At 41.8% G+C, this 14,735-nt stretch overlaps 1 protein-coding gene across 3 annotated transcripts in view; it reads right to left on the bottom strand.

Moving 5' to 3' along the window:
• Positions 1-896: 896 nt before the first annotated feature.
• The window catches only part of LOC107837281 (diacylglycerol kinase eta-like), a 51,456-nt gene continuing 37,617 nt past the window's right edge, over positions 897-14,735 (bottom strand). For 2 of the 3 annotated variants that reach the window (XM_016676220.1, XM_016676219.1), the window contains exons 4-5: positions 1,126-1,236; positions 897-1,036 (exon numbers count right to left, since the gene is read on the bottom strand). In XM_016676220.1, coding sequence (XP_016531706.1) covers positions 911-1,036; positions 1,126-1,236 — 237 coding nt within the window. In that variant the 3' untranslated portion in view covers positions 897-910. Of the gene's footprint in view, positions 1,037-1,125; positions 1,237-7,982; positions 8,547-14,735 lie in introns of those variants that run through there. The other variant, XM_016676221.1, reaches the window with a different exon arrangement.

Consider the following 14,735-nt stretch of genomic DNA (forward strand, 5'->3'; position numbering starts at 1 on the left):
TGTGTGTGTGTGAGTGTGTGTGTAGTCGCTGCTGCTCTGTTGCCTCCGCGCTGTCATCCCACTGCTTACAGTGTCAGATCAGCGCCTCATCAGCCAAGGCAAATTGCAGCCAGTGCCTGCTCCGTGTGTGGATGCTTTCCTCCAGTCGGCAGATAATTCTGTCTCTAATGAGCAGAAACGTGCTGCTTCCGCCGACACCAGCTCTCTTTCTCGCCCTCTTTGTGCCTGCGTGGCGCGTCAGGTCCTTCCTCTCTACAGTCTCTCTGTTTCTATCTGAACCGGCTGCCATTAAATCATCTCAGTATTGGGTCAAAGGCCTCGATTAGCGACTGATAAATCACGCCGCGTTCGGCGATGTGAAAAGACTCCGATAATAGCACATTATCCCCGTCTGGTCTGTCTGAGCCGCGTCCTCGGCCCTGATGGATGCAAAGTTCAAAAGGAAAAGAGAGAGGCCGTCGCCTCCAAGACGTGAAGCAGACTGATCCTGCTTCACAGACATAAACGGGCCGGTTCAATAACTTTAAACAAGTCCTGGTAGCTCCTGGCTGCTGGAAGTGTAGCAGAGACACAGAGAGTAAAACACAACAGACATCTGTCATGTTTAAGTACAAAAGCAGGCCACACAGTTTCCAAATGCAATTCTCATTTTCCCTACAAAGCATTATGAAAGCACAATAAACATTAAGAATCCCCAAAGTAAGAAATGTCCTCGCAATGTCTGGATTTCTAACATTGACCAACATTTAGTCACTACTGGTAGGTACTAACAACTACTTTTAGNAAAAAAAAGAAAAATCCTATGATCAAACCAATCATTCATGAACACAACACGTATTTTGAAATATCACTTTGTGATTTCTGAATTTAAAAAAGCTGAAACTTGATGTCCAGGACTACATTTGAATGTTTAGTCGTTTAAAACCGAGTCATTTGCAAACCGTGATTTGCTCACCGTGAAGCTGTTGTTGATGTTCTTGGTGCTGGTCTCGGCCACGCTGGCGTCTGATAGGTCCACTTCATCAAAAATCAGGGACTGACGGGGAAACAAATGGTTCCTTATTGACACATGCAGTCACAGATTTAATCTGCAGCACGGGGCACTAGTACGCATTTCTGTTGTACCTTGCAGTCTTTGGCGTAGTAGAGCGTCCTCCCTCTGAGTTTAAAGTACCTCCTCTTCCATCTTTGGAAGGAGCTGGTCTGCTTTAACAGGATTCCCTCCTTCACACTTTTCTGTCAGGAGAAAAGGCCCAAAAAAGGTGGAGAAGGTAAGAAAAAGCCAAGGGAAAACAAAATCTCTCATGTAGCAGCTATCCGTCTCAGACTTCACACATAAACAGAAGGAAAACAGAGGGGAATTTGTTACTAGGACAACTTTCTGCTAACAAACTCACACCAGATGAAGAGAGAAGCAACATTACAGGTTTATGACGCTGCTTTTGGTGCGTTTGCAGTCTTTCCCTCAAAGCCCACTCCACACCCACTCCAAAGCAGCACCCACCAGTTTGTTGGAAGCATGCTGCCTATTTTAGACTGCCCCATTATTCATCACTAATGGCAGACCAAGGAGCACCAGCCAGGAGGGGCAGAGGCAGACGCTCAGGCATCCGTAGCAACGAGAAAACGATTTGCATAACCAAAACACGCCAGACGCTCAAAGCCCAGCAGCCCTGCTGTGTTCGATGCAACATGTTGTGATTTGTGGGCCTGACACGATACATTTATTGTGATGAGCGATAATATTGTTGTTTTGAGAATAATGTAATGGCACTAGCAAAGATCGAAGATCAATAAACTTTAAATTGTAATAAATACTTAACACTGGAGCTGGAAGACATTTTAAATATTAAAAATAAATTAACAGAACAATAAATAACATGAATTATGAAAACTCTCTGAACACAATTGTCCTTCGAAAAAGGAATAGTTGAGACCAAACAAACAGACTTTTGTTGTCCAGTTTTGGATAGAAACAGAGAGAAAAGAGAAAAACATTAAATGAAAATGGGAATTATTGAACTTGTTTTAATTCTTTGTGTGTTTTTTAATAGCTTGTCATTTTCTTTATTGTGTATTTTTTCTGTACTGTGTTCGTTGCTGCCTCTTGGCCAGGACGTCCTTGAAAGACGTTTCTATTTTTCAATGGGTTTTTATCCTGGTAAAATGAAGTAAAAAAAATGCATACAATTAATTGATTGATTGTGACAGGCCTAATCATTTCCTCCCTTCACTCCTTTTGTTTACGAGTACCTGCCCTGAGAGCCGCTGGCAATCAATTTCAGATTGCCATGGAGATCTGCGCTTTCTGTAAACCGATGCTCACACAGCCGGAGAGACAGATAGCACCTTTAAACTCTCGGCACGTTACCCGTGGCCGCCGCTGAACCTGTGCATTTATCACCTAATGCAGCAACAATCCAGCAGGACGGCCGAGGCGGCTCCAATCAGATTAGCCTGCGTGACGCGCGCCGCAGTGTTTCACAGATAAACACTGCATGTCAGTATGTGTTACTGGTGTCGCTTCAACACAGCCTGCAACATCTAAGGTTTATTTTTAAATGCAGTAAAACAAAACAAAACTTATCTTCTCTGATAAGCATAGCAATGTCTGTAAAAAAGTAAACTAAAGGGCCCTGCAGTTTTGACAGCTTTCGTTTTTCAGTGGTTCAGCTTGTACAGCCGGTGCAGCCAGTACAAAGGTTTAGAAACGAGATTCCCGATGTCTCAAAAGGCAAACGTGCTCTCAGGAGTTTATCATGCAAATTATACCGCAGCTTAAATGCTGAAAACAAAAACATGCCTGAGTGATTAGCCGGGTGGCTCCTAATAAAAAGTTCAAAGGGAAACCATCCAGTGTTTGGAATATGAAGACAATTCAAAGTTCACAATTTTCTTTGCTTTTTGAAATTGAAATCAAACGAAGCACAAAATGTGTCTGAAGCAAATCTAAAAGAAAATTGTTGGTCTACAGAAACATTTTTGCTTTTTTTTTTATTCTCGCTGCTACAACAGAGAGCTTTTGGCAGGCGCTGGACATTTTGATGCTTTGCTACTTTCTGCTGTGCAGGTTTGGCGGCATTCTGTCAGACTCTTGTGTACGAATAAGTGATGAGGAAAACTGACCCACTTCAGCAGGTAAGAGGAGGGCTGAACGTACTGCAGCAAAATGTTTCATCGTTTTGAAAATTTCACAGTTAGGGGTTTCCATTCTCTAAGAAAAAACAGGGAGAAATGCTAACAGCTGATAAAGCTAGCTATGCTAATTTTATTAACATATTGGTTATAGACATTTAAATTGCCAGCTTTGTAACTTATATTGATGACCACTCACAGCAGTATTCTATAATTATAGCTAATCAAAAAATTTGCAGCCATATTGGCAACTTCACCTTTTGCAAAAAAAAAAAAAAAAAAAAGGAAATTAGCCGTTTCCTTTAGTCGTTCACAAGACACATTTTTGTAAAGAACTATTAAATTGATGAGAAATGTTTCTAAGTATTGTTTGAAATTCCTTCATTTTTCACTATGAAAGCACTCAATAAAGAGAAAATTGTTGCTTTACATGGATGTAGAACAGAAAGTGTGACGGTGTTGCTTTCGAAGGAAAAAGCAGAAATGTGCTGAACCTCACTATAAAACTGAGAATAGGTCATAAAAAGGTACTGGTGTGGATTTCTATAAATGATGTTGTGAATAAAGAATCAGGTCTCAAAGACGTGGGCTGCATTACTACAAACAACAAACTATAAATATATGTAATTAAGCTTTTTAATTTAAAAAGAGGAAAGAAACACAGACCAAATGATTAATTTAACGCATCACCAGTGCCAATCTCACTTAGCGTGGCTTATTGCAGTGCATTTATCTTTAATAATTGTTCGACCGTGAAACATCCTACCTTATGTCGGCCCCTTACTGTTTTCCACAATAAATGTGCCTTCATCCCCTGAGGGAGAGAAAAATCTATCGCCATCATATTGAAGACAACAGGGAATGAGAGGAAGGGACTGATGGTGCAGCAGTGACAGATTGGCTCGTGGTACGGATCATTAGCAAGAGAAATGAAAAAAGAAAACAGGAGTGTGTCAGCACAGAGGAAGAAAAATAACTCAAGACGTGTTGCAAAACAATGACCTCCAGTAAAATTACAAAACAAACAGATAAAATCAAGGGCTGTCGATGACCTGCAGCAATAAAAGAGGTACAAAGTGTAAAGGTCTGCAAGCTACCTGCAGCATCAGAGATAACATCCAGGGTTCAACAACCTCCATGCAAAACAGGATATTCCACCACAGCAACTCTGACAGGAGCCATGAATTAGGAGCCAATCTGGAGTTTTTGTTTCTTAAAGCAGCCAATAAAAAGAAAGTAGAACATGTCAAGCATTTGCTCTTGACACTGTTGTGAAGACACAGCGATGGTACATAAACACGATCTGACTGCTTTCATCTAAAACAGAAAAGTCAAAATTAACTACTAAGTCATCACTTAACTTTTGATAAGCTAATGCTAATCAAAAGTTAGCATTAGCTACATGCTACCAAAAACATCTGTCGTCATCAAGAAACATGCTGATTAAATTAATGCATGATTTTAAATCTAAATCTACCTGGTGGAGGAGCACAGTGCAGCAGTGGGCCTCAGGCATATGTGGGTGTAGGAACCATACAGAACATCTAAAATCCATGAATACGTGAGACCACATCTAAAATAACTTATAACTGCATAACAAATGCGCCTTGACATGCATGAATACGCACAGCTAAAACCATCTTAGCGCTAACTCAGAGGCTAGCATCTACAGTCTTCCTTAGTTCTGCTCTTGTACAGCCAATCAGCAACCAGAAGAATAAATGGCGCTCCGAGATTGGCTGCCTAGCAAACACCAGCCAATAGCATGTGAAGTAGCATTGTGCTAAGGAGTTTCAGCTTCCCAAACTGAATTTTCTTTTAAATATGTTTACTTTATGAGGAAAAATCAATGAATAAGTGGGTTTTCAGCAAATAATTAATTTTCTGGAGTTACATTCCAGAGACGATATCAGGTGATATATTCTTGTTTTCTTCTTTCCTCTTCTCTGCTTCCAACACTCTTAGATTGTAGCATTTGGGCCAATCCCATCTGTGTCCAGTGTGAGACTCTGTCCACAAGCTAAATATTACATTAGCATGAAAAAACTCAGAACAGTTGGAATAATAGCCACCGCAGTAGAAACAATCCTTTGTGGTAACAATATTGCATACTGTGATGCTGCTATACATCTAGACATTTGTAAAGGTTAGAAAGGTTTGCGTCTCCTGAGTGTTGAAGGTTAAACCAAGTGTTGACATGTTAGGTGTGGCAGCAGGCGCTCTGTTTCAATGTTGTCTAGTGATTGCTATGGGAATGACTCGGACACTATTGTGTTTACTCCGAATAATAAAATGATTACTGCTGTACTGTAAGTGTGAGCACATAAAGCTGCTCTTTCAAAGAACCCAAGCAATAAATTATATGTTTAGGAATTTTTCCAGACTTCGTCCTTCTAATGGAGCTGAGGCCCTTTTGTTGTCCCAAAAGGCAAATCAGGTAATAAATTAACTAGGAAAGTGCAAGGGGCAAACAGCGTCAGCAGACACGTACTGGACACACAGCGACACAAACACAACATGCGTGGAGCCAAAATCATCCTGTTAGCTTGTGGTCACACGGCTCTGCCCGGCTCGGAGAAATGCTGTCAGACAGACTGGTGTATTTATTAGAGCGGGACTAATCACATCACAACAATAAGCCCCTGCAGACCCAAAGTGCCCGGGCATAAAACACAGGAACGGGGAAGTAAATGTGAACATCCGCAAGCTGCGCACACAGCCGCCGATGGCTCTGAAGGACGCATGAACATAAATCTGTCTGATTCAAATCTGCTGGTTTTTTGTACACAGCTCTTTACTTCCCTTATCCATCAAGCCACGCATACAAACACACGTCTGTCAGCGTTCGTCCTGCATCGAGGAGCGACCTTCAGCTCTCAACAGATTACAGAAGTCAGAAATCTGAGGCCGATCCGACCCGTTTGTGGACAAAATGAAGAACTTCTCCACATTGAAGTGTAATAAAATCTGACTGCTAACAACGAGGGCAAATAATGGAAGATAAGCAGCTCAGGTCAGTTGATTGAAGTCTGCAAAGAACCTGTTTAAAGGTCTGAGTGGAGAAAGAAGATGAACACTTTGGGCCAACTAGCTAACCGAGAATTGTATTTAATGCTGCTAGCAGCAAGAGTTAATTTAAAAGTGTTTAACTAACCTGTTGCATGAGTTTTCTGTCACTTAAAAATGGTACAATTATAACAGTATCTGTTGCCTGTCCTGTACTTTTAGCATTATTTTCAACATACATGTTTGTAGCGTTTCCAATACAAACTTTGTCAATATTCCCCTAAAGTCGAAAAAAACACATTTTCTTAATTGCTGTGTTTCCACTAAATAAGAGATGCTTTTAAAATCACATGTAAATAAGTTTGTTCACGCAACAAGTCAGTGTTTACTGGACACTGAGAAGCTATTTTGGTATTTCCCAGAATCAAAGTGCTGCGCATAATGTTAAGATGTTAAAGTGTTTGTTTACAATGACATCCGGTTCTGCCGGGCCTCAGCTTTCTTCACCAACAGCCAAGGCGTGTCAGCGAGCAGGCTGCCGAACACGTTCACAGGTAAACATGTATCAATTGTTTACTCTGATATTATAAACACCTGTGAAAGTTTTGAGGATTTAATTCCGATGAAAGGGAGAGAGCAAAGCATGCAATAAGCAGGTAAGATCATGGAGCTTCCTGTAATGACTCCACCTCTCGTTCTGAAGAGCCAGAAACAGAGCAGAGACTTCTGCTTTATCAAAATGGAAAATCTGCTGAAAATTAAAATAAACATTATTGATAATATTGTGGGATCAATACTTCAGAATCAAATTCCCTCTTTGTTTTTGTATTGTAGCTTCTCAACTCTACGTCAAAGAAGATTTTGTTTCAATTTGCTCTCAAATGAGTTTTTTGCACTTTGTTTATTCAGGAAAAACGCACACAAACCATGTTGAAATGTCTAATTCTGTCACAATAAGCAATGAATCAATTTATGGATGAAAACAAGCTAAATAATTTTCTTTTTTTTTATTTATTATTTTTAATTTTCTACCAAAAAACTATATAATAACAGTCTTCAGTCTGGTGCATTGGTCTCTATTCACTCATCTTTTTTTAAGACGTTTCTGTTCACAAAGATTTTATAATTCATTTTATTTGTTGTTTCTGTTGTTTTGTGTATTCAGTTTGGATATTTAAAATGCCTTCCGGTGTTAAATGCTCATGAGAACAATGTGTTTTTGATTGTATTGCCATTGCAATCATATTACTTGAAAATGGTACGAAAACAACATTATCATTTATCGCATTAACTTCCTGGACAATTTATCACCCAGTAAAATGTGTTATCATGACTGGCCTAAATATGTCAATAAAGTATTTGTAGACAAACTAAGATCTGTCCGAGGTTTTAGCAAAATAATTTAAAGGAAAAACCACAAAAACACCTAAAAATCAGACATATTAAACTTAGATTAAAAACAGTGTTGCTATCGGTGCCCTGCATTTACTTGTACTTGATATTGGGCCAATACCAAAACATGGATTATGTCGCACTGCTAATCAACCGATCAAAGTTTTAAAACATGTAGAGATCATAATTCTGCCATAAATTTGTTTTTGTGTCTCTAAAAACAACCCAAAGTAACAAAGGAACATGAAGGAGCGTCCCATTAATAGAAGAGAGAATAAGAATATCGTATCAGTAGATCTCAAACATGGGATAAATTTAGTCACCTTTGGACTTTAGACCAACATAAACCACCACAAGCAGAACGGCCTCTGTCTCACTCACAATGGATTACATTATTCCACTCTTCTCTTTGAATCAATACGTCACCTGGATTCTGTTTTCTGACTAACCTGGTCCTCCAGCACACTTTCCTGGGGTTCCTCGCAGACCCTAGAGTCCAGACTGCAGTAGTCCCGTCTCAGCCTGACGTCATCCTCGAGCCATCGGCGCAGCAGGAGGGCTGCACAGCACCCACTCAGCCGGCTGAACCCTAGCATCTGCGCATACTCATGAGCTCTCCTACACTTAAAACTTGATGACGGTTTGTCGTCAGGCTGAGATCGGAAGGATTGATCTCGTTTTCTAGAAAATCCCTCCTATTCTCTTCCCCATTCTTTTTCAACGAGTCCTGCTGTTGTCGTTCCTAAACGTAATTTCCTCTCTCTGTCTCTGCCCTGTTGACACACACAGAAACACCCTCGCCTGTGTGGTATCTCCTTTCACACTCGAAGTCCTTCAGACAATGCATTCCCCACTTCCTCACAGTGAGACTTCCTTTGCGAGGAGGCCGCGCCCCCTCAGGTGTGCTGGAACAGACGAGTCTTTCTCAGTGTGTGAATGTGCCTCTTACCTTTGCTCCCCCCGCCACCCCCCCTCTTAAGACGAGGCGGAGCATGCAAACAAGACACACACCTTTATTGTGTGTGTGTGTGTGTGTGTGTGTCTACAAGTTGATAGTAAAGCTAACCCACTTCCTTTTGTGCTATAAATAAAACCGGAGGAACCTGTCCCGCTTGCTCACCTATCCTTGTTTGGACAAGGCTTCATGACCCTAAACTAAACTCTCCAACTTCTGTAGGGTCCGACCGGTCCCAACAAGATCGCCGACTTTTGCCTGGAAAGGCAGCGCTGAGGCAACACGAAACAACAAACACTTTAGTGACAGCTCGGGCTGATTTAAAGCCTAAAATGTGTATTGCATAAAATATACAAACGTGCACAGGTGCGCCGCGCACACAAACACAGATGTCAAGATGATGGGGATCCTGATGGCGTGCTGCTTTGTTTAAGGGAGCTGGAAATGTCACTGTGATCACAAACTCCTGGCAGCCTCTGTGTGTGTGTGAGTGTGTGTGTAGTCGCTGCTGCTCTGTTGCCTCCGCGCTGTCATCCCACTGCTTACAGTGTCAGATCAGCGCCTCATCAGCCAAGGCAAATTGCAGCCAGTGCCTGCTCCGTGTGTGGATGCTTTCCTCCAGTCGGCAGATAATTCTGTCTCTAATGAGCAGAAACGTGCTGCTTCCGCCGACACCAGCTCTCTTTCTCGCCCTCTTTGTGCCTGCATGGCGCGTCAGGTCCTTCCTCTCTACAGTCTCTCTGTTTCTATCTGAACCGGCTGCCATTAAATCATCTCAGTATTGGGTCAAAGGCCTCGATTAGCGACTGATAAATCACGCCGCGTTCGGCGATGTGAAAAGACTCCGATAATAGCACATTATCCCCGTCTGGTCTGTCTGAGCCGCGTCCTCGGCCCTGATGGATGCAAAGTTCGAAAGGAAAAGAGAGAGGCCGTCGCCTCCAAGACGTGAAGCAGACTGATCCTGCTTCACAGACATAAACGGGCCGGTTCAATAACTTTAAACAAGTCCTGGTAGCTCCTGGCTGCTGGAAGTGTAGCAGAGACACAGAGAGTAAAACACAACAGACATCTGTCATGTTTAAGTACAAAAGCAGGCCACACAGTTTCCAAATGCAATTCTCATTTTCCCTACAAAGCATTATGAAAGCACAATAAACATTAAGAATCCCCAAAGTAAGAAATGTCCTCGCAATGTCTGGATTTCTAACATTGACCAACATTTAGTCACTACTGGTAGGTACTAACAACTACTTTTAGGATTTGATTAATCGATTATTGTGACGATTAATCAAATAAATACATTCTGGCACATACTGCAGATTTTTCACTTTTTTTTATACAATATTAGAAATACTTTAAAAATGCAAATAAACAAAGAAAATTAAAAATTGTATTGCCTAAAATGCAATAGCAGCATTCCTTTAGTGTACACTTACAAATACAGTGAAGGGCTGACTTGCTAGTTATATTTTAGATTCAATGATTAATAATTAGACAGCAAAAGCTGCTTAGTGGGAGTATTTTTACTAAATTTGAACCTGGTGAACCTCAAACTGTGCCACTGGAGGAGTAGAAAGGCTGTTTTTTTTATCCCAAATGTAAAATGTATTTATTGTTTGCACAGATTTGGCTTAATTACAACTGTGTTGTTCTTTCAGCAAATTCCCTTTCTTTGAGTCTGAGTACTCCAGGTAATGATTAATCGATTACATAATTAGTTGACGATTATTTTAGTAATTGATTAATCACAATCGGATTAATCGTTTCAGCCTTACTACTGTGAAGTCTGGCAAAACGGCTGCATGAAGGCTGCAGGTCGTTTCTACTGGTTCACTAGTGAGTATTAGCAGCTGTCTGCTGGCAGCAGTGATGCTACCAGTGGTGAAGGTTCTGTAACCTGTGTGTTTCAACCTGAATTACTTTTCTGGTTGATGTTTGAGCAAAACGAACGAGCTGGATGGACATCCGTCTCTGTGTTCGACAACAAGAAACGCCAAGACAGCCGAGAAGGGAGATTTTTATAACACTAGAGAAAAATAAGAGGCGTTCGCCAGACAGCTGCACCAAAGATACTGCTTTCTTCTTCTTGTAAATCAACCCTATTTATTGCTACCCCGGCAATGCAGCCGTGTGCTTTTCCCGGCAGTGACACCTATCATTTAGACAAAAGACGAGGCACTTTAAGTGCTGGAATAAACGGCTTCAGCGCTGGCGTTGACATCACACCTTCGCTCTTTCTGCCTGAGACGAAGAACATAATGGCTGCTGGAAGACCCTGAAGGCGTCTTCAGCCGTTCAAACTGTGTTCTTCAGAAAAGCGAAGTAGTACAAGAGGTAAACCATATGAATGTGGTCGTTTCCAGCAGAGTAAAGATTAAACAAACACAACATGCTCTGTATTGTTAAGTAATTCTGTAAAAACTTAACCCAACACAATGCATCATCATTATCTGACAGGTTCTCTGACTGCAACCACACAGCCAGAGCTTCAATGCAGTGGTTTAGGCCAAACCATACAGTGGCCTCGAACTTTTGTCACATTACCTGTATTTGTAGTGAAATTATATTATACACAGATCATTAGCGGTCATCAGGCAACTTCTGACAGCAACTGGTTGCACTCAGAGAAAAGGGAGCTAAGACTTTTACACACCACAATTTTCAGTTTTTCATTCATAAAACATGTTTTGAATCATGTATAATTTTCTTTCTACTTTCCAATTTTGCACCACTTTGTGCCTTTCACATAAAATCCCAATGTTTGCGGTAGTAATGTGACTAAAAAATGGATGAGTTCAAGGGACAGGAATGTGTTTGCAAGGCGATGTGTGTATGTATTACGACCCAGTCAAAGTCCAAACACAAATCCAACTCAAAATCTGTAATATTGACATTTATAGATGATGTCAGTCAAAATGTGACTGAGCTTCAGGTATTTTGCAAAGAAAAATGGAAGAAAATCTCAATCACTACATCTGCAGAGCTGGTAAACCGATACTGTAAATCTCTCCGTTGTGTCGGTCGACTGCATAAAACCTCATTAAAATACATTTAAGTTGATAGTTGCAACATGGAAAAACGCGTAAGAATAGTTTAATTATTCCCCTGTTCCTTCATCTTCCTCGTAAGTGAACATGTGTAACTTTGCATTGTTACATTTGTGTGTGATTCTTCAACCGATACTTAACACGACGGAGCAGATGTTTATTCATGAGCTACATGCAAATGAACAGAAACACATTTTCAGGTGGGTTTTTTCTCCCCCCCCAAAAAACTAATAAAAATAACCACACACACACGCACACGCACACACGCACACACACACACACACACACACACACACACACACACACACACACACACACACACACACACACACACACACACACAGAGACAGCTCACCAGGGCTGTAACAGACACAGAACCACTTAACTTTTCCAACCAGGCCGTGTGTTGGATGCACATTGCTGGAATGCCAAATGAGGCGAGCTCCAGAGCAACCAGCTGGGATGGGAAAAACAATGCAGCTCTGTGTTTCTCCCAGCAGATGGCAGGCTGAGGAAGAGATTACGCCGGAGGAAGGTAGGTGGGTTGCACAAAAATGTTGCAGAAAATGAAGAGAACCAGGAGAGGAGAAGGTATAAAAACGTGTTGTGTGACAGGAGGGCAAAAAGATGAGCAACTTGGCAATTAGCTTCATATCTGGCAGAGTATTGACTCTCCAGAGCCTTCCCAGCTGTGTGCTGGTTTATAAACAGAAGCAACCGGTGGGATTCCCATCTGGACACGCAGATCTCACTTCACTTTAAGGATTTTACAACCTCTATGTGGCTTTTGCTGCATTTACTTCACACAACCTGCAGAACAACAGAGGCGACAAAAGCTAATCAAGGGACACACACGTGGGCATCACCATTGCGGTCGGACCCAGTGGCCGTAACCCCCGCGACCTCTGACCCACATGGTTCCCACAAGGTGGCTACAGCTAGCGCACGTTATTAGCGTCATTTTTATTTATTTATTTTTCAGATAACGGCTGCTGCTAACTGCAGGCATCTCCCTCCTCCCGCTTTTCCCGACATCTGAAGTTGGAGACGCAAAGGCATGTGGCGTTACCATGGCAACAGCCTGACTTACAGATCAACCTTCAGCTTTGAAACTTAAGGTCAGACGCTGAAAGAAATCGGTGCCCCTTACGACGTGTCTGTTAATCGTGCAGGAACTTAACCCGCTTCCTCCACATGCATGCATGCGTGTGTGTGTGTGTATGTGTGTGTGCACGCGCGTGCGCGCGCACATGTGCGTGCAAGTGTGTGTCCATGTCGCAAGTGTGTGTCCATGTCTGACAACTTTCACTGCATTAAGATGTGAAAAAATGAAGAATCTATATAAATGGGAAAAGAAGAGGAAAAAAAAGCATGTTGCAACAGAATGTTTAAAAAAAGGAGCAGGTTGTATCATCTGTCATGCATAAACAAAACGTCTGACCACACACACACACACACACACAGTGAGAACAAGGCGTGGGAGGACTTTGCACCATGGCGACCACATCCTGTCTCATATACCTCTCTGCGTTTATTAATAGACACACACACACACACACACGCGCGCGCGAGCACAGTGCAGTGATATGTGCAAAAAGCCAAACTGATGACACCTGGTTGCGCCTAAGATGGACAGAGTCAACCAAACACACACACACACAAACGCATACACTTTTTTTCCAAGTTCCTCGTGTGTGTGTGTTGTTTTATTTAAATTCGGACAGTGTTTGGCTTCTGGCTGCGCGGTTTGCACGCTGGAGGACAGATAATCTGTTGCTGCAGGGGGGCGGAGGGGAGGGGGAAGCATACGGAACAAATCTGGCTCTGATGCTGCATAATCCTCCAACACACACACACACACACACACATATATATACAAACACACATCTCAGCAAGCAAACCCGCAGACAAATAGATAAAGTCTCCGAGCCAGACAGAGATCGTTTGTGGGGGACAAAAAAGAGGTGGAAAGTCTCTCTCTTAATGTGCTGATGCAATTAGCACGTCCTCCCCGATGACTTGCCACGCAAATCACGTCGCTGGTGAATTTCCGCGCTTATGCCCTTAAAATAAAATATAAAACGGTAGAAAGGTGGCTATTAGTATTAGCCTGGGGAAGGAGAAGAAGGGAGGTGGAGACGGGGATGTGATGTGATTGCAGGTGAGGAAGAAGAGGAGGAGTTTAGAGGTGGGAGGAGAGGCAGAAAACTGATGAAATACGGCGAATGTGTGTGTGTGTGTGTGATGTATGTGTGTGTGTGTGTTTGTGTGCCATGGCCGGTGATTATCCGCAGATAATCACACCGTGCCATTTAATCTCGACTTCTCACACTCAGGATGCAGAATGAGGTGGATATGGATTCGTACTTGAGGATATGTGAGAACAATCTGCTCTCCAAAATATATACGAGGGACTATGCAATAATTTAAGTAAAACATGGTTAAAACTCTTATACAAAAAAATTAGAGGTGCACTGATTGCAGTTTTCTGCCTGATCGCTGATTACCAATTTTTAAAACTCTCCACCTGCCAATTCCGAATTTGAACAAAATATTGAAATGTTGCCAAATAGCAAGAAAGTTGCTGAGTTAGTGACACTGAGGTGACTATTGTTAGCTGCAAACCTGCAGACATGACCTGCTGGTCATGTCTGCATGTCTGCAACTCTCTCACTGCAGAGCAAAGGCGGACAGCGGCTGAATTTTAGACCTTTGCTGAGGTTAATACGATCGGTTTATAAGATTGGCTTCACGTTTAAATATCCCAAAATTAAGAAAATCTGGGCCAATTTATTGATTCTTGTTTTCTTGACTACCTCTGCCTCAGTAAACAAAAATCTATCTTTTTAGATTTTATTTATTAGGTTTATGACTGAGCTAATTTTACAAGCCTACAATTGAGGTGTGTTTTAATTGAATTATAGATAAAGCTGTATTTTTTCTCTTCAATGTGTATTTATGTGTGAAAAAGTCATGTTTGATCTCAGATTTCAGGCTCCAGCACATAAAAACTTAACTTATTGCTCCACACTTTAGACATGAGAAGGTTTCCAGTTTTAAAAATCTGGAAAGCACTTATACCTTCTCTTTAACTCCTTTTAATGACAAGCTGCAAGAGTCAGCTGGGGGTTTCTCATCCAGCTGAGGTGGGAAGGTGTAAAATCATGGTGTGTAATAACTACAATGGGAATTACCCA

This window comes from Poecilia formosa, unplaced genomic scaffold (assembly GCF_000485575.1).
Source record: "Poecilia formosa unplaced genomic scaffold, Poecilia_formosa-5.1.2 Scaffold130, whole genome shotgun sequence".
Lineage (NCBI taxonomy): Eukaryota > Metazoa > Chordata > Actinopteri > Cyprinodontiformes > Poeciliidae > Poecilia > Poecilia formosa.